At 41.3% G+C, this 20,882-nt stretch overlaps 1 protein-coding gene across 1 annotated transcript in view; it reads left to right on the top strand.

Annotated features, from left to right (window-relative positions):
- The window catches only part of LOC128646978 (solute carrier family 2, facilitated glucose transporter member 11-like), a 73,265-nt gene extending 53,161 nt beyond the window's left edge, over positions 1–20,104 (top strand). The window contains exons 11-12 of the mRNA XM_053699789.1: positions 594–721; positions 19,925–20,104. Of these exons, the coding sequence (XP_053555764.1) occupies positions 594–721; positions 19,925–20,104 (308 nt within the window). The remainder of the gene's footprint in view (positions 1–593; positions 722–19,924) is intronic.
- The last annotated feature ends 778 nt before the right edge of the window (positions 20,105–20,882 follow it).

Here is a 20,882-nt window from a genome sequence, read left to right on the forward strand (position 1 = left end):
ACAACCCTCCAGCAGCTGACTACACGTCACCGGAAGTGACGCGGTAGTGAAATTCCAATGGTAGACATATTAATTTAAGACACCGGCGCTGGGGGTAAGCGCTGCTCAAACGCGGCCATCGTATGTTTGAGCTGCGGGAGTTACGCATGCGCAACCCGTCGTATCGAGAGGAACCACGTCTCCGGAAGTGACATGGTTCCAGATTCCGATGGGTTTGATGTTTCGACAGAACACCAGCCTCAGACTCTCACAGGACTGAAACAAAGATTCTGTAGGTGTACAATAGTGGCGCTTCTCCTTTCCAGGGCTTTTATACAGGAATCTTCGATTATATACATTCTTAGATGGAGTCATTCTCATTAATAAATGTTGATTATATGGAACTTTTAGCATTTGTGGTGCTTGAAGGTATGTCACTATTGTCAGGTCTTTTCTTTTCGAGATTGCACATATTGGAAGATCCCTGTATAGAAGCCGAGGGGAGCAGAAGCGCTGCCACTGTACATTTATAGAATAAAGATTTTAAACCTGGGACTGATTACTTGTATAAGACTATAATCATCATTGTATCACTATATTATTTTGTTGAACAGCTGGAGTTTCCTGTGTCCTCCCGACTGAGATGTTCGTTCAGTCATACAGACCAGCCGCATATGTTTTAATTGGAACCCTCAATTGGCTTGGATTGTTTATTCTGGCCTTGGCTTTCCCCTTTATTGAGGTGAGATTAGGAACATTAAATGCTATTGCTTAAGGAAAAAAGGAAAGTAAAATACAAGAATATGTAGTGATGCTGCTAACACACATACTCAATTTGATTTACTTATTTTAAAGGTTACTATTTTTTTTTTTCAGTAGTGGGTTCTAGATAATTCTGACACTGCATTGTAGAAGCTTCATCTCTGTCTAGATGTTCCAGGGGATTAATCTCTGCATGTGGGTTTCAGGAAAATCATTTCTGCCTGATGATTGTAAAGGATTAGCCAACTGGTAACAAGAAATGCAAAATAATGTTCCATAAATCAATAGGGTTTAAAATTTCAAGTCCTAAGCTACTAGCCAGGCCAAAATGTTACTCGCCACTTTTGATCCTACCCACACCCACTACTCCACCCCTTCTTTGCAAACATTTAGCCATTGTGAAACACATTATTGTGCAGTCATTTTTAATACTTTTTATTTTAAACTATAACACATTAAATAATGCTACATCCTATAATATAAAAGACCAACTGTGTTTGTCCGAAGCTGTCATGCGGAGTAGAGGCAGCGCGAGGACAAACACACCTGGCCTTAGAGTGTACCTGATCTTCTCTTCTGTACGCGCCAGAATGGTGTGTGGGACCGGGCATGGTGGGGATGGGACCGGGCGTGTCAGGGGGTGTGGTCATGCGGGATGGGCGTGGTCACAGTCACGATCAAAAGAGATATTAATAGAAAGGTGGGAGAGAGAGCAAAAGAGAGGTGGGAGAGAGAGAGAGCAAAAGAGAAGTGAGAGAGAGAGCAAAAGAGAGGGGGCAGAGAGCGAGCAAAAGAGAGGGGAGAGAGAGAGCAAAAGAGAGGGGTAGAGAGAGAGCAAAAGAGAGGGAGAGAGAGAGAGCAAAAGAGAGGAGAGAGAGCAAGAGAGAGCAAAAGAGAGGGGGAGAGAGAGAGCAAAAGAGAGAGGAAGAGAGAGAGAAAGCAAAAGAGAGGGGGAGAGAGAGCGCAAAAAAGAGGGAGAGAGCAAAAAAGAAGGGGAGAGAGAGCAAAAGAGAGGGGGAGAGAGAGAGACTGCAAAGGAGAGGGGGGAGAGAGAGCAAAAGAGAGGTGGAGAGAGAGAGAGAAAAAGAGAGGGCGAGAGAGAGAGAGCAAAAGAGAGGGTGAGAGAGAGAGAGCGCAAAAGAGAGGGGGAGAGAGAGCGCTAAAGAGAGAAAGAGAGAGAGAGAGCAAAAGAGAAGGGAGGAGAGAGCTAAAGAGAGGGGGAGAGAGAGAAAAATAGAGGGGGAAGAGAGAGCAAAACAGAGGGGGAGAGAGCAAGCAAAAGAGAGGGGAGAGAGCAAGCAAGAGAGAGGGGAGAGAGCAAGCAAAATAGAGGGGGAGAGAGCAAGCAAAATAGAGGGGGAGAGAGCAAGCAAAATAGAGGGGGAGAGAGCAAGCAAAATAGAGGGGGAGAGAGCAAGCAAAAGAGAGGGGGAGAGAGAAAGCAAAAGAGAGGGGGAGAGAGAAAGCAAAAGAGAGGGGGAGAGAGAAAGCAAAAGAAAGGGGGGATAGAGAGCAAAAGAGGGTGGAGATAGAAAGCAAAAGAGAGGGGGAGAGAGAAAGCAAAAGAGAGGGGGAGAGAGAAAGCAAAAGAGAGGGGAGAGAGAGACAAAGAGAGGGAAAATTGAGCAAAAGAGAGGGGGAGATAGAGCAAAAGAGAGGGGGGGAGAGAAGGAACAAAAGAGAGGGGAGAGAGAGCCAAAGAGAGGGAAAAGAGAGAAAAAGAGAGGGGGGAGAGAGAGCAAAAGAGAAGGGGGAGAGAAAGCAAAAGAGAGGGGGGGAGAGAGCAAAAGAGAGGGGGGGAGAGAGAGCAAAAGAGAGGGGGGGGGAGAGAGCAAAAGAGAGGGGGGAGAGAGCGCAAAAGAGAGGGAAAGAGAGCAAGAGAGAGGGGGGTAAAAGAGCAAAAGAGAAGGGGGAGAGAGAGCAAAAGAGAAGGGGGAGAGAGAGCAAAAGAGAAGGGGGAGAGAGAGCAAAAGAGAGGGGGCAGAAAGAGCAAAAGAGAGGGGGGAGAGAGAGAGCAAAAGAGAGGGCGGAAAGAGAGCAAAGAGAGAAGGGAGAGAGAGCAAAAGAAAGGGGAAGAGAGAGCAAAAGAGGGGGGAGAGAGAGCACAAAAGAGAGGGGGAAGAGAGAGCACAAAAGAGAGGGGGAAGAGAGAGCACAAAAGAGAGGGGGAAGAGAGAGCACAAAAGAGAGGGGGAAGAGAGAGCACAAAAGAGAGGGGGATAGAGAGCAAAAGAGAGGGGGGAGAGAGAGCAAAAGAGAGGGGGGAGAGAGAGCAAAAGAGAGGGGGGAGAGAGAGCAAAAGAGAGGGAGAGAGAGAGCATAAAAGAGGGGGAAGAGAGAGAGCAAGAGAGGGGGATAGAGAGCAAAAGAGAGGGGGGAGAGAGTGAGCACAAAAGAGAGGGGGAGAGAGAGAGCACAAAAGAGTGGGGGGGGAGAGAGCAAGAGTGGGGGAGAAAGAGCAAAAGAGAGTGGGGGAGAAAGAGCAAAAGAGAGGGGGGAGAGAGAGAGCAAAAGAGAGGGGGGAGAGAGAGAGCAAAAGAGAAGGGGGAGAGAAAGCAAAAGAGAGGGGGGAGAGAAAGCAAAAGAGGGTGGAGAGAGAAAACGAAAGAGAGGGAGGAGAGAGACCAAAAGAGAGGGGAGAGAGAGCAAAAGAGAGGGGGAGGGAGAGCAAAAGAGAGGGGGCAGAAAGAGCAAAAGAGAGGGGGGAGAGAAAGAGCAAAAGAGAGGGGGGAAAGAGAGCAAAGAGAGAAGGGAGAGAGAGCAAAAGAAAGGGGGAGAGAGAGCAAAAGAGGGGGGAGAGAGAGCACAAAAGAGAGGGGGAAGAGAGAGCACAAAAGAGAGGGGGAAGAGAGAGCACAAAAGAGAGGGGGAAGAGAGAGCACAAAAGAGAGGGGGAGAGAGAGCAAGAGAGGGGGATAGAGAGCAAAAGAGAGGGGGGAGAGAGAGCAAAAGAGAGGGGGGAGAGAGAGCAAAAGAGAGGGGGGGAGAGAGAGCAAAAGAGAGGGAGAGAGAGAGCAAAAGAGAGGGGAGAGAGAGAGCATAAAAGAGGGGGAAGAGAGAGAGCAAGAGAGGGGGATAGAGAGCAAAAGAGAGGGGGGAGAGAGTGAGCACAAAAGAGAGGGGGAGAGAGAGAGCACAAAAGAGTGGGGGGGGGAGAGAGCAAGAGTGGGGGAGAAAGAGCAAAAGAGAGTGGGGGAGAGAGAGCAAAAGAGAGTGGGGGAGAGAGAGCAAAAGAGAGTGGGGGAGAGAGAGCAAAAGAGAGGGGGGAGAGAGAGAGCAAAAGAGAGGGGGGAGAGAGAGAGCAAAATAGAGGGGGGAAAGAGATCAAAAGAGAGGGGCTGAGAGTGAGAGCAAAAGAGAGGGAGTGAGAGCAAAAGAGAGGGGGGAAGAGAGAGCAAGAGAGGGGGGGAGAGAGATCAAAAGGGGGGGTGAGAGTGAGAGCAAAATAGAGGGGGTTAGAGTGAGAGCAAAAAAAGGGGGGAGAGAGAGAGCAAAAAAAGGGGGGAGAGAGAGAGCAAAAAAAGGGGGGAGAGAGAGAGCAAAAGAGAGGGGGGAGAGAGAGCAAAAATGAGGGGGGGAGAGAGAGCAAAAGAGGGGGAAGAGAGAGATAGCAAAAGAGAAGAGGGGAGAGAGTGAGCACAAAAAAGAGGGGGGAGAGAGAGCACAAAAGAGAGGGGAAGAGAGAGCAAAAGAGAGGGGGAGAGTGAGCAAAAGAGAGGGGCTGAGAGTGAGCAAAAGAGAGGGGGTGAGAGTGAGAGCAAAAGAGAGGGGTGAGAGTGAGAGCAAAAGAGAGAGGGGAGAGAGAGAGCAAAAGAGGGGGAAGAGAGAGATAGCAATAGAGAGGGGAGAGAGTAAGCACAAAAGAGAGGGGAGGAGACAGAGAGCACAAAAGAGAGGGGGAGAGAGAGCAAGAGAGGGGGGGAGAGAGCAAAAGAGAGGGGGGAGAGAGAGATCAACAGAGAGGGGGGAGAGAGAGAGCAAAAGAGAGGGGGGAGAGAGAGCGAGCAAAAGAGAGGGGGAGAGAGAGCAAAACAGAGGGGGCAGAGAGAGCAAAAGAGAGGGGGTGTGAGATCAAAATAGAGGGAGTAGAGAGTGAGCAAAAGAGAGGGGGGGTGAGATCAAAATAGAGGGGGTAGAGAGTGAGTAAAAGAGAGGGAGGAGAGAGAGCAAAAGAGAGGGTGGAGAGAGAAAGCAAAAGAGCGGGGGGAGAGAGAAAGCAAAAGAGAGGGGGAAAGAGAGAGCAAAAGAGAGGGGGGAGAGAGAGAGCAAAAGAGAGGGGGGAGAGAGTGTAAACGGACTTTAGGACTAGTAAACGTTGGATATCAGAAAAGCCCATAGGAATTTATCACGGCTTTCAAGGGCATCAGGTCTACTACTAGAACTGCTGAACTAAATTACATTTAATTTTACTAGACTGTAAGGAGAGATTCCCGCCTCTGCGTTCTCCCTTGAGTCATCTTTTTCAGATCTTCATTTCACATGAGATTATATTCTAGAACATCTGCTTGCTGGAGGTAAATGATTTATAAAATAAAATGTTACAAATATGAGTGTGTGAGTGAATGAGAGAGAGAGAGGGAGGGAGAGAAATAAGTATTTTCTTTCCTTATTATCCATGAAGCAGGTGTCCTAAAATATTACCTAATGTGAAATGAAGATCTGAAAAAGATAACTGAAGGGGAAGGCTAGCTCACAACAAGTGAGAAGGCAGAGGCCGGAATCTCTCCTTACAGTCTAGTAGTAGACGCGATCCCTTGTTATATCTCACCATTATGAGGTACATTAAAAGCCTGAAGGCTCTCCTATGGGCTCCAAAAAAATATTAATAAAAACATCAGTGCACCATAAAAAGGAGAAAAAAGCAAAAAAAAATAAAAAATGTGAATCTAAATAACTAGATCTTGACCGATATCAAGTGAAATACAACATCAAAATATAATAACATTAATAAAATATGTGTAAAACATCAAACACACTTGTATATAATGATGCAAGGAAGTCCCAAATGAGGTCTGGAACCCCCCAAAAAAACAAACACTTATCTATAGTGATGTGATAAGAGTCCAAGATGAGGTCTGGAACCCCAGCAAACAGATGATTCCTTAGTGTTAAGGTGGTGGTAGGCAGCTCCTTCAAAACGCTTGTTGGTGTCCCAAGGTGAAGAAATCTACAGAAGTGAATGAAACAAAAAAGAAGGTGCCAAGAAGGTGCCACCATAGTGCACAATCAATAGCATAAACACGCCGTCAGCGCAAGTAATTGCTGTACTTACAGGATCCAGGACACTTGAGAAGTGTCACAAATGCCTCCTGGACTCTTAGGAGTCGTCCAGATAACTCTCGCAATTTCAGATCAACTGGTTCTGAGTGGAATGTCCGTGCCGTGCTGGTGCTTCTCTTGGCTTACACACACCGTCTTCTGTATTCTACCTGTGTGCCGCAGTATTAGACTTCACCAGTCCGAATGCAACACACTCGGTGTTACACACAAGATTTGCACTGACCGCAAGCTGAACAATACACCAAAGTGTATGTAAATAAATTTGTGGAAAAAAGTCTTGTAAAATATGTAATGACTTTATTTGTAACACAACGTTTCTCGGTCTCACACGACAGTTTCATCAGGTGCATATTAACAAATGAATTTCAACAAACTTATAACACCGAGATCGGCGTCTACTACTACACAGCGCATGCGTGAAGGTGTGCCCGATTATTAGCGTTTCAATGGTGCTTAACTTACAAATCACATTACGCTATTTTGTATGTGCCTCTCCGTATGATATTATGAATGAGATTACAATGTGGTCTACAGCAATCGCGTGTAATGCGTGGAAAACCATCTACCACAATTTAGAAACTTATACGTAATCATACTTGTTATTAATTTATTGAGTACGTATAAATATATAAAATAGCACAAATGAAAGTGTGCATGATAAAGGGGAAAACAAATATAAAATGTAATCGAGTCGTGCTTATAACAGGAAAGGTTAAATATTTGAAAAATAAAAGTCCAGATGGAGCATATAATGGGATTAGAGGAAACTAAGAATGGGCACAACCTCATTCATCACAGTGGCCTAATTGACAATCAACGATGGTAACAACCAAAAATTATAAATAATAAATTATAAATAGAACGTTAAAATGGAAACGTTAAAATTTGATCATGTACAATTAAAAATAATTATAAAAATAAACCTAAATAATCATGAGATCTAGGTATATAATATTCCATGCTACAACTGCAAAATATACATACTCGAATATCTCCTAGAAAGCAAGGATGTAATGCCAGCATGATACAGTTTATGAAATCCTCTAAAATATAGCCCAGTGCAATCTAAGATACACAGCCAGTTCCTATCACATCATAGGTGTAGGGCAAATGGAATCAATGCCCAAATTCTTCTAACTAAATCTTCACATGACATGAAAATAAAATGGTCCACACAGTACAAGCAGATAGATCCTATGAAAAATATGTATATATTGACACCAATATGCAAAGTGCTTATTTTGACATAGTCTTGACAAACATATTATTTGTGTGCATATATATATGCAATAACCATTGTGTCAATCTGAAATAGAAAAAGATACTTTTTTTTAAAAAACTGATGTGTCAGGGATAGTCTATCCGACCATAAGTGTAATCACTAAGTATATGCTAAAAGTTTTACGGATCTAGTGGCAACTGATGTCTGGGTGGGACCTTGGTGATGGTCAATACTATGAATGACCTCAGTATCTAACATAGCATAACCAATTGGGAAGTGGGATATATGACCATTGATTATGATGGATTAAAAATATAATGGGCAAAGAAGGAGATAGGTACTGTGAAAAACCTCCATATCTATCTCATATAAACCTCGTCACTCCTAGGCTTGGTGGGGTATATGTAATATACCCAGGGAATCTAAAATTAGTTCAACCTAGGGGCAAAACTGAAGTTCTAAACTTAATATTGCCCCTAAAGAAACACAGATAGACAAGTATATAAATATGTGTAAATATATACATAGAGACAGCCATCCAAATAAAGCAGGAAATTAATTAAATGCTGCCATATCAATATGTGCATTTAGACCAAAGGGGGACAAGGATCGGAGTTTCCAAATCCAAAAGGTCTCCCTCTGTCTCAAATGCAAATATCTATTTCTGCCCCATTTGGGGGTAACCAATTCTAAAGGGAAAATACCAAAAGTGTCTGTAAGTCCCGAATGGCATTGTGTTGCATGTCTGGGAACACTGTGTTTTTTTATGTTTTTGACTATGTTTCTTTTGTGTTCACCCCACCTTTTCTTGAGGGGTCTAGACGTCCTCCCCACATATTGGACCCCACAACTACATTCAAGCAAATATACTACAAATGAAGAATCACATGTGAAATGTGATTTAATACAGAACTTTTCCTTACTGACAAATGATATAAATTCCGTCCTCTTATCATTAGTGTATGCACAAAGGCCACAATTCTGACGGTTACACTTATAAAACCCAGGTTTCCCCAAAAATTTCCTCTCAGTATTATGGGTCTTAAATTGTTGGGTTTTAACTTTTTGATGATAAGTTTTTATTAAGACCTTGCTAGGAACCAATTTCCTTTTTACAGTTGGTGCTCTTCTAAAAGTACAAATTGGGTTTTTACCTATACTTTCTTTTAATAAAGGATCTCCTGCCAGTATATACCAGTATTTTTTCAGAATGTTTTTAATTTTATTATGATTATTATTGTATTGAGTGATAAACCTGACTCCCTTATTCGTTGTCTCATCTCGCTTTATATCAACAATCTCAGGTGTATGTGTTGCCGGATCTTTATTGGTATAGTTCACACAAAAAATTATCCCTACATTTATTTCTCGCTTTCATATAGCTCTCTTCTATAAGGTCACTAGGGTATTGTTTCTCAAGAAACCTATTTTTCAATAGCAATGCTTGACTGTCAAATGTATCTAAATTTGTGCAGTTTCTGCGTATCCTACAAAATCGATTGTAAGGGATATTCTTTTTCCAAGGCAGATGATGGTTGCTTTTGTAATTCAGGTAGCTGTTTGTATCAACTGACTTGAAAAAAGTTTTGGTAATGACCTTACCCAAATTATCTCACTCCAATACCAAATCCAAAAATTCAATACTGGTTTCCTCAATCTTGGATGTGAAGCTGATGCCCATTTCATTGTCATTCAAACTGTCCAAAAAGTCTTGGGCGTCTGTTTTATTACTTTGCCAGACAAACAAGAGGTCATCAATGAACCGGCCATAGAAAACCAGGCTCGCCCCAAATTTAGAGGAATAGATGTATATCTCCCCAAATAGGCCCATGAACAAATTGGCAAAACTTGGGGGGCAAACCTGGTTCCCATGGCCGTACCCTTTATTTGCAGGTAGAATTTTTCCTGCTAGACAAAATAGTTGTTTTTAAGTACAAATGTTATACATTCCAACAAAAATTCTCTCTGTCTGTCTGGTAAATAGATATCTCTTTTGAGAAAATGTTCAATAGCATCTACCCCCAGACTATGGGCTATATTTGAATAAAGGGCGGAGACATCCCATGTAAGCCATAAGAGCTCTCTATCTGCTTTTTGAATTTTGGATATTTTAGAAATAAGATCCGGGGTGTCTTTACTATAGGATGATAACATCAATACCGATTTTTTTCAGGAACTGGTCAACATATTCAGATAGATTGCATGTCAAATTGCTAATTCCTGAAATTATCGGTCTCCCTGGTGGATCCACAGTACTCTTGTGGATCTTAGGGAGATTGTAGTACAATGCTAAATTGGGTGTGTGGGGAATAAAATAATCCCTCTCTTTTTTGGTCAATATTCCTTCCAACCAACCTATATCTACCATTTTGACCAGGTTCGCAAGAAACTTCTTAGTGGGATTAAATGTTAGCACTTTATAATATTCAGCATCTAAAAGTATCCTGTTCGCTTCCTTTATATAATCATTCATATTTTGCAGCACTATCCCTGCTTGTCTGATTACTAAGTCTCCTATGGGCTCTCCTTTTTCTTACAATTTTAAACGTCTTTCCAATATACTACTATTGGTTTTGTTCTTTTGGTATCCTTTGTTGAAGAGCATACCTATATAGGCTTAGGAGCTGGCAGATAGCTGCTGAACGTTGGCTACGTGTATGTGCCTCTTGTCATTGGTTTACTGATGTGTTCAGCTAGCTACCAGTAGTACCAAGAGAATAAAGCTAAATTATTAAAGGGACACTAAACCCAGCATTTTTCTTTTATGATTCAGATAAAGAATAAAATTTTAAACAACATTCCAATTTACTTCTGTTATCTAATTTGCTTCATTTTTTAGATATCCTTTGCTGAAGAAATAGAAATGCACATGGGTGAGCCAATCACATGAGACATCTATGTGCAGCCCCCAATAAGTAGCTACTGAGCCTATCTAGATATGCTTTTTAGCAAAGAATATCAAGAAAATGAAGCAAAATAGATAATAGAAGTAAATTAGAAAGTTGCTTAAAATCGCTTGCTCTATCTGAATGATGAGAGAGAAAAAATTGGGTTTAGTATCCCTTTAACAAATTAAGAGCTAGATTATAAGTGGAGTGCAAAATATTGCTTCCGCAAAAAGCAATATTTGCGCTTCACTTAGTAATACGAAAAGTTAGGTGCAATGCGAACTCACGAGAGCGCACTTTCTTAGGCTCCAATGGGAGCCTCGTTCTCATGCCATTAGGCACGGCATCAGAACCTAGTGTAGCAAAGGGGCTAAGTCGCACAGCGATGGGCAGAAGATTGTAAATATATATGTATATGAATATATATATATATATATATGTGTTAATATGTGTATATACTCATAGTAAACTCATATATACATATATATATAAATATATATGTATATGTATATATTCATATACATATATATTTACAGGGAACACACAGTTCCCATAAACTGCTATGTAAAGCCAACTTTAACCTCTCATACTGCTTTTTGCATGTTTTTGTTTATTTACAAAAAAAGCTAAAAAAAATAATTAATTAATTAAAAGAATATTTTTTATTTTGGGGCCAATTGGCGGCTATTTTGATAATTAACCGAGCTCGCGGTAGCTATAACCAGCCACTTGTAATGGCTGGTTATATATCGTGTGCCCGTAAACAGTTGAATTTGCCTGTTTACAGGCACGCTATAAATTAGCGCTCCACTTGTAAATTGGAAAGTTGTTTAAAAATGTATGATCTGTCTGAATCATGAAAGACAATTTGAGTTTCATGTCCCTTTAAATATGTACAGATTGATGAAACTATCCATGCTTAGAAACCCATTGGAAAAAACAAACTGAGGTTTGTAGTTCTGTATTTCAACCATGATGTGTTGTTTTCATTCTCCAATGCAATCAGGTAGATTACAAGTTATTCCCGCTATAGGGAAATTAACAAATGCAACAAAAGTTGCGTTATATAAACCCCCTATAGTGCAGCCATTACAAGTTTTAAAATAGCCGGCTTGTGCGTACAATATGGTGGTTTTAAGATCCATACCGCACAAAATACAAGCGCTGTTTTGATGTTTAACCCTAACATAAACCCCACGTCTAAACACCCCTAATCTGCTGCCCCCGACATCGTCACCACCTACATAATGTTATTAACCCCTAATCTGCCGCCACCGAAATAAATCTATTAACCTCTAATCTGCTGCTCCCGATATCACCGCCACTATACTAAAGTTATTAACCCATATTCCCCTGCACCCCAACATTGCCCACATTATAATAAATCTATTAACCCCTATTCCCCTCTCTCCGACTTCGCCGCAACTAAATAAAGCTATTAACCCCTAAACCTCTGGCCTCCCACATCACTTGGAAGAAGAAAAGTGGTCCGACACTCCAATAGGTTAAACGAAATCCTTTATTATTGCATACGTTAAAAAAACACTCAGGAACACAGCAAGTACTGGATAGGTGTCACGGGTGCAGCACTGACAGGCTTACGTGTTTCGGATGTGTATCCGTAGTCACAGCCTGCAGTGCAGTACCCCTCACCTGTTTAAAATTACCTTAAACGAATGTGATAGGTTAAAAACAAATAAAACCCGCCCGTAATTCAAACCAATCAAGTGATAGAAAAGAAATCCACCCCCATAGGTAAGTACTAATAACACATCATATAGCTTGTCATAAACAGAAAGAGGTCAAAAAGGCTTACGTATGTACAGTTATAGAAATATACAAACCATATAAATAAATAAATGAATTGCAAACAGACCTAAACAGCCTATGTGTAAGAGGAGATATAAAATGAGATATAAAGATCCTGGAAACATACATGATTCAATTAAAATAAAGAACACAATATGCAATACACAGATATAGTATTAAGATGGAACAAACATAATGAATGCAAATTATAAATAGTAAAACATAGATTCTGATACAAAACACACAGATATAGCCAAAATTCAACAAAATTAGGAATATATTATTATTAATAATGAAATAACTTTTATTATTATTTATTTTTATTATTATATTATTTATATCCTAAGCACAGAGCAAAAATGGTCTATGTTAAACACATAGATAGAGTGACGCAAGACACAATTGTCAAAAATGTTTATCATATGTCACACACAAACGAATGTTAATGCTCAATGCATAAGGATAAGGGTGTAACACCATGTTAACAAATAATAAATCCGATACAATACTAGTACATAGTATGCATATATATATATATATTAAGGCTATGAAATAAGGTTGAATAATAGACTAGACAATTCTCAGTTCTGTGTATGGCAACAAACCTAACTTTAGAGAACAAATAAACTGTCAACATCTGAAAAAATTATTATTCGAAATATGGAAAGACAATCCATATTACTATGTGTTAAATCAGAACTATGGTAGATATTCATTATGATACATATAAAATACATATAAATAGTAATTGATACAATAAGTATAACCTATTACTGTAACATGTATACTAGACAGATTTAATAATGTACTATGTACAATACATCCAGTAAATGCCTGTTATCTAATCTTATAACTATGGAACAATAGAGAATCATTCCCATAGGTTCATAATATCATATCATATTATGTATTGTACATAGTACATTATTAAATCTATCTAGTATACACAGACAGTATTTTGTTACAGTAATATGTTATACTTATTGTATCAATTACTTTATTTATATGTATTTTATATGTATCATAATGAATATCTACCATAGTTCTGATTTAACACATAGTAATATGGATTGTCTTTCCATATTTCGATTGCAGTGGGAAAAGGAGGGAGTTTAATGTAAGGAAATGGGATAGTCAGGTATAAACTAGCTTTTCAAGAAGCTTTGAGGCAAGAGGTAGTAGGGAAATAGGGCGGTAGTTGGATGGGGAGGTTGGATCAAGAGAAGGTTTTTTGAGGATAGGTGTGACTAATGCATGTTTAAGAGATGTGGGAACTATACCAGTGCTGAGGGAGAGGTTGAAGATGTGTGTGAGTATAGGGTTAAGGGTAGAAGAGAGGGAGGGGAGTAGTTGTGAGGGGATGGGGTCGACGAGGGGACAGGTAGTGAGGTGAGAGGATAGTATAAGGGCAGAAACTTCATCCTCTGTAACAGGGGCAAAAGAGCTAAATTTATGGCTATGTGGGTTTTGGATGATTGTGAGCTTTTGAGGGGGTGGGAAACCGGTAGTATGTTGAGAGCTGATCTCAGTTCTAATGGAGTCGATTTTGTTGTTGAAGTAGCTGGCAAAATCTTGGGCTGAGAGAGAAATTGTGGTGGGAGGTGGGGGTGGGCGGAGAAGAGTATTGAATGTGGAGAACAGACGTTTTGGGTTTGAACAAAGAGTAGAGATAAGAGTAGAGAAGTAGTGTTGCTTATATAGATTAAGGGCAGAATAGTAAGAGTTCAAGATGAACTTATAGTGAAGAAAGTCAGCAGAACTCAGTGTCGCTCAGCAGTACGGGAGCATCTGCGTAGGTACCGTGTCAGAGGAGTATGCCAGGGCTGAGGATGTGTGTATGTTTTCCGAGCTATGAAGGTGGTGCCAGGTTATCAAGGACCGATGAAAGGGTGGCGTTAAAGTGGAAGATGGATTTATCAAAAGGAAAAGGAGAGGATGGAAGAGAGAAGAGGTTCAAGAGAGCTAGCGAGCTGTTGCTGATCTAATGACTTGATTCTTCTGTGAAGTTTAGTGTGGGGGTAGAAGGAGGGAGAATTGTAGGGAGGGAGGTGATGGTACAAGTGAGGTGGTGGTCAGAAAGAGGAAAAGGTGAGTTTGTGAAGTTTGAGATAGTGCATCAATAACTGAAAATCAGATCAAGGGAGTGACCATCTTTGTGAGTGGGAGAGTCAGTCCATTGTGACAGGTCGAAAGAGGAAGTGAGTTGCAGAAGTTGTTTTGCAGAGGAGGCAGTGGGATTATCAACAGGGAGGTTGAAGTCACCGAGAATGAGGGCAGGGGTATCTGAGGAAAGAAAGTAAGGTAGCCAGGCGGCAAAGTGATCTAGAAATAGAGTTGCGGAGCCAGTGGGGCAGTATATGACTGTAACGCGTATAGAGAAGGGAGAGAATAAGCGAATCATGTGAGTTTCGAATGAAGAAAATGTGAGGGAAGAGAAGGGATGTATTTGTTGAAAGGTGCAACGAGGGGAAAGTAAAATACCAACACCACCTCCTTGTCTATTGTCAGACCTAGGAGTGTGGCTGAAGCGGAGACCCCCATGTGACAGTGCAGCAGAGGAAGCAGTGTCTGAAGGAGAGAGCAAGGTTTCTGTGAGAGCCAAAAGATTGAGAGAGTGGGAGATAAAGAGGTCATGGATAGAAGTGAGCTTGTTGCAAACAGAGCGAGAGTTCCAAAGTGCACAAGTGAAGGGGTGGTGGCTTTAGATGCAAGAGGAATGACATTAGGGTTACCAGAGTTTTGTTTTTGAAGTCTATTGAAGGGTACACATGGGTGTGCAGGGCAAGGAAAATATGGGGTACCAGGATTAGGGGAGATGTCCCCAGCAGCTAGTGTGAGAAAGAGGGAGAGTGACATGAGATGAGATGCGGATTTGCAGTAGTGAGACTGTTTTTGTGATGCGTTGCAAGTGAGAGAGTCTTTAGGAATTTGTTAAGTTCATGAATATAGAAGTAAGGTGAGGTTAAGAGAGATGGGCTAATGAGCATCTAATCTAAAATAAACTACCAAGGACCCTTAACAGGGCCTTTTTGTGGGCTCTTAAAAGGGCCTTTTGTAGCTTAGGTTTTTGTTAGAGTTTTTATTTTGGGGGGTTGGTTGGGTGGTGGGTTTTTACTGTTGGGGGGGTCTTTGTATTTTTTTACAGATAAAAGAGCTGTTTAACTTAGGGCAATGCCCTACAAAAGGCCCTTTTAAGGGCTATTGGTAGTTTATTGTAGGCTAGGGTTTTATTATTTTGGGGGGGCTTTTTTATTTTGATAGGGCTATCAGATTAGGTGTAATTCTTTTTTATTTTTGATAATTTTGTTTGTTATTTTTTGTAATTTAGTGTTTGTTATTTTTTGTAATTTAGTATTTTTTATTTTTTTAATTAGATAGTTTGTAATTTTTATAGTAGTGTTAGGATTTTTTAATGTGTATTTTAGTTTTATTTACTTGGCAATTCGTTTAATATTTGTTAAATAGTTATATTAGTTTAATTGTTAGTTTAAAATTATTTTCTTTAATTTGACAGGTAAATTTTAATGTAATTTAAGATAGGTAAATTGTAATTTGAATATAAGGTTAGGGGGGCGTTAGGTTTAGGGGTTACTAGTTTAAATTAGTTTATTGCGATGTTTGGGGCTTGCGGTTTAGGGGTTAATAGTTTAATTTAGTATATTTCATTGTGGGGGGCTTGCAGGTTTAGGGGTTAATAGGTTTATTATAGAGGCGGCGGTGTAGGGCTTAATACTTTTAGTATAGTGGGGGCGATGTGCAGATTAGGGGTTAATTATATTTAAATAGTGTTTGCGATGCAGGAGGGCGGCGGTTTAGGGGTTAATAACTTTATTATAGTGGTGACGATGTCGGGGAGTGGCAGAATACAGGTTAATACATTTTATTAGTGGCGGAATGTTGTGAGTGGCAGATTAGGGGTTAATAAGTTTAATATAGTGTTTGCGATGCGGGAGTGCCTCGGTTTAGGGGTTAATAGATAGTTTATTGGTGTTATTGTACTTTGTAACACTTAAGTTATGAGTTTTATGTAACAGTTTTGTTGCTTATAACTCATAACTACAGCTCTCAGATGGAGGTACGGATCTTGTCGTTATAGGATGTAACGCAAGCTTTTTAGCCTCACCGCAAAACTCTTAATGGCTGCGCTATGGAAGTCCCATAACAAAAACATCATTTTTACGAGTGCGGGACTGATGTTGCATTACAGGATTAAAGGCTTGCGGTACAGCTATACCGAGAAGACTTGTAATGGCTGCAATGCTGTTTTAACGCTGAAATTACCATTTTTTATTATTATTATTATCATCGGTTATTTGTAGAGCGCCAACAGATTCCGCAGCGCTATAAACAAAAGGGGAGTACAACAAAACAATTATAGGGTAGAGGGCCCTGCCAAGAGTTGCACTGTTGTAGTCAGCTCTTAAGAAGGTGAACTACAAACAGCTGGATTTTTAGGCTTACATGCTAAGAGGGTTCAGGGGATTGCAGTGGAGGAGAGGAACTGGTATTAGGAAAGGTTAGCGTAGGTTGTATGCGTCCCTGAACAGTAGAGTCTTTAGGGAGCACTTGAAGCTTTTAAAACTAGAAGAGAGGCAGAGAGTTCCATAAGATGGGAGCCAGTCTGGAGAAGTCCTGTAAACGGGAGTGTGATGAGGTGACAAGAGAGGAGGAGAGTAGGAGGTCATGAGCAGAGCGAAGGGGACGGGAGGGAGAGTATCTGGAGACAAGGTCTGAGATGTAGGGGGGAGCAGTGCAGTTGAGGGCTTTGTATGTAAGAGTGAGAGTTTTGTGTTTGATCCTAGAGGCAAGAGGAAGCCAGTGAAGGGATTGGCAGAGATGCGCAGCAGATGAAGAGCGACGTGTAAGGAAGATGAGTCTGGCAGAGGCATTTATTATGGATTGTAAAGGAGCTAGGCGACAGGTGGGGAGACCAGAGAGGACAGAGTTGCAGTAATCAAGGCGGGAAAGAATGAGAGAGTGGATTAAAATCTTAGTTGTGTCTTGTGTAAGGAAGTGTCTAATTTTAGATATGTTTTTAAGGTGGAAGCGGCAGGCTGTAGCCAAGGACTGAATGTGAGGAGTGAAGGAAAGATCTGAGTCAAATGTGACCCCGAGACATCGGGCATGCGGGGTAGGGGTAATGATGGAGTTGTCGACAGTTATAGAGATATTGGGGGTGGAGATTTTGGAAGAAGGGGGGAAAATGAGGAGCTCAGTTTTGGAGAGATTTAGCTTGAGGTAGTGAGAGGACATCCAGGAAGAGATGTGAGAAAGACAGTTAGTGACACGGGTTAGCAAGGAAGGAGATAGTTCTGGTGCAGAGAAGTAGATTTGGGTGTCATCGGCATACAAATGATATTGGAAACCGTGGGACTTAATAAGGGAACCTAGTGATGACGTATAGATTGAGAAGAGAAGGGGACCGAGGACAGAGCCTTGTGGTACTCCGACAGAAAGGGGTGACGGGGCAGAGGAGGCCCCAGAGAAGGCTACACTGAAGGTACGGTTTGACAGGTAGGAAGAGAGCCACGAAAGGGCTGTGTCACAGATGCCGAAGGATTGGAGGGTTTGGAGCAAAAGAGGGTGGTCGACAGTGTCAAAGGCTGCTGACAGATCAAGGAGGATAAGCAGAGAGAAGTGGCCTTTTGATTTAGCTCTAAGTAGGTCGTTGGTGACCTTAACAATAGCTGTCTCTGTGGAGTGATAGGGACGAAATCCAGATTGCAGCGGGTCAAGAAGGGAGTTTAACGTAAGGAAATGGGATAGGCGTGCATATACTAGTTTTTCGAGAAGCTTTGAAGCAAGAAGGAGGAGGGAAATTGGGCGGTAGTTGGATGGGGAGGTAGGATCAAGGGAAGGTTTTTTGAGGATAGGTGTGACCAGTGCATGTTTCAATGATGAGGGAAATGTACCAGTGCTGAGGGAGAGGTTGAAAATGTGTGTTAGTATAGGGGTAAGGGTAGCAGAGAGAGAGGGGAGCAGCTGTGAGGGGATAGGGTCAAGGGGACAGGTAGTGAGGTGAGAGCGCAGTATAAGTGCTGAAACTTCGTCCTCAGTAACAGGGGAGAATGAACTAAGTTTCAGGTTATGAGGGTTGTGGTTGAGTGAGAGTATTTGAGGGGGGGAGAGAATGGAATTGTGTTGAGAGCTGATTTCATGTCTGATGGAATCAATTTTGTTAATGAAGTGACTTGCAAAGTCTTGAGCTGACAGAGAAGTTGTATTAGGAAGTGGGAGAGGGCGGAGGAGAGTATTGAAAGTGGAGAACAGACGTTTTGGGTTTGAAGAAAGATTAGAGATAAGAGTAGAGAAGTAGTGTTGCTTGTGGAGATTAAGGGCAGAGTAGTAGGAGTTCAAGATGAATTTGTAATGAAGAAAATCAGCTGAACTCCGTGATTTTCTCCAATGCCGTTCAGCAGTACGGGAACATCTGCATAGGTACCGTGTCAGAGGAGTATGCCAGGGCTGGGGATGAGTGTGTGATTTCCTAGCAGTGGTAAGAGGGGCGAGATTGTCAAGGACGGATATAAGGGTGGAATTATAGTGGCAGATGGATTGTTCAGGGCAGGAAAAGGAGGAGAAGGATGAGAGGAGCGGTTGAAGGGAATTAGCAAGTTGTTGCTGATCTAAAGACCTAATGCTTCTGTGAAGTTTGGTGTGAGGAGTAGAAGGTGGGAGAGTTGTAGGAAGGGATGATATGTTGCAGGTAAGGGGATGGTGGTCAGAAAGAGGAAAAGGGGAGTTTGAGAAGTTTGAGAGAGTGCATCGATAGCTAAAGATCAGGTCAAGGGAGTGACCGTCTTTGTGAGTGGTCAGGGAGTGACCGTCTTTGTGAGTGTCCATTGTGACAGACCGAAAGAGGAAGTGAGTTGCAGAAGTTGTTTAGCAGATGAGGCAGTGGGATTGTTAAGGGGGATGTTGAAGTCGCCAAGAATGAGGGCAGGGGTGTCTGAGGAAAGGAAATAAGGAAGCCAGGCAGCAAAGTGATCTAAAAATTGAGTTGGGGAGCCAGGGGGGCGGTATATGACTGCAACACGTATAGAGAGGGGAGAGAATAACCGAATCGTGTGCTTCAAATGAAGAAAATGTGAGTGAAGAGAAGGGCTGTATTTGTTGGAAAGTGCAACGAGAGGAAAGTAAAATACCGACACCACCTCCTTGTCTATTGCCAGACCTAGGAGTGTGGCTGAAATGGAGACCCCCATGTGACAGTGCAGCAGTGGATGCTGTGTCTGAAGTAGAGAGCCAGGTTTCTGTAAGAGCCAGAAGGTTAAGAGAGTGGGAGATAAAGAGATCATGGATAGAAGTTAGCTTGTTGCAAACAGAGCGAGAGTTCCAGAGTGCACAAGTGAAGGGGGAGGGGTTTTTAGATGTAAGAGGAATGCGATTAAGGTTACCAGAGTTTAGTTTATGAAGTCTATTGAAAGGCACACAAGGATGTGAAAGGTTAGGAGGTTGTGAGGGACCAGGATTAGGGGAGATGTTGCCAGCAGCTAGTATGAGCAAGAGGGAGAGTGACATGAGATGAGAAGCAGATTTGCAGTAATGAGACTGTTGTTTAACTGAAGTGCAGGGGGGAGAGAGAGTATTTAGGAATAAGTAGAGTTCATGAGTACAAAAGTAAGGTGAGTATAAGAGAGATGGGCTAATGAACAGTGCAGGTGGAGAGGGAGAAGGAGTAACTGAGTAATGTAGTTTGTTGTAGAGACAAGAGGTAGCAAAAAGGAATATGAAGATATTGAGCATTATTCTGAAAGTGGGAACCAAGTAAACACATAAGACACAGTGTTACAGCAGCACTTGCAAAAGGATACAATGATATACATAAAACATAGTAATACAAGAGTACTTGCCTTGTGTCTTGCAGTGTTAAAACACGAACACACAATTTGTAATCTAGGTGAATGTTATATACTGTCCATTATATGTAGCATAACTCAGACAAGAATGATATTTGTGGTTCTAATAATGCTTCTATCCACAGGAGGCACTTGGGAGTTTCTGCTTCTTGATCTTCATGGTTTACTGTCTGTCTATGTCTGTGTTCTCCTTCCTCATGGTGCCAGAAACCAAGGACAGAAGCATTCTGGAGATTCTGGATTCCTTTAAACAGCTCAACTTTAAAAAACAGGGAAACAAAAAAATCTGTGCTACCCGGCTATAGAACCACTGTGTGCCATTAAATTGGTCTATAAATGAAAAACTGTCTTGATTCAGACTGAGCATGAAGTTAAAAAAAATCCTTTTATTTTGAAGTACTTCTTTATATCTTGTTGAAATGTAGCTCCTTTTTCATCAGGGCATATCTAGATGAGGAGCGTGCACATTACTTAAGCACATACATATATATATAGTGCTGCAATATAGTGCTCTATACACGTGCACACTCCTGAACCTACCTCAGTATGCTGTATTGAAAGAGCACAAAGATAAAAAAGGTAAATTTCACAATAACAGATATTTTTGTGTGTGTGTCTTGTGTGTTCTATGTGGAATTTAATTTTGACTTTCCCATGACCTTTTCATTGTTTCTACAGTACTGACTCCTTTGCAAAAGTGTAAACAAAAAAAGGTTCCTCTGCCAAGTGTCACAATTGTAAATATATAAATATATGTGATTGTTTCTATTTTTTGAATAATACAAACATGAAAAATAAAAATGAAAGTTGGAAACGCCAATGACAAAAACTTTATTGATTATAGTTGTAAAGTTGCATAAACTGCATCATAAATCAGTACAGTGTTTAACATATTTATGTGTAGAAGACTAATATTCCCTCAGTGCGTTGCCGTTAAAAAAGTTAGAATCATGCTCACAACTTGTGTTTTAGTAACCCAGAAAATGATGTCCAGCACTGTTGTTCCCTTAAAATAACACACAATAAAGTTTCCACTTGTTTAGCTCAGTTGGATGGAAGATTAGTGCGTTTACTCTTCCCATG

Source organism: Bombina bombina, chromosome 2 (genome assembly GCF_027579735.1).
Source record: "Bombina bombina isolate aBomBom1 chromosome 2, aBomBom1.pri, whole genome shotgun sequence".
NCBI lineage: Eukaryota > Metazoa > Chordata > Amphibia > Anura > Bombinatoridae > Bombina > Bombina bombina.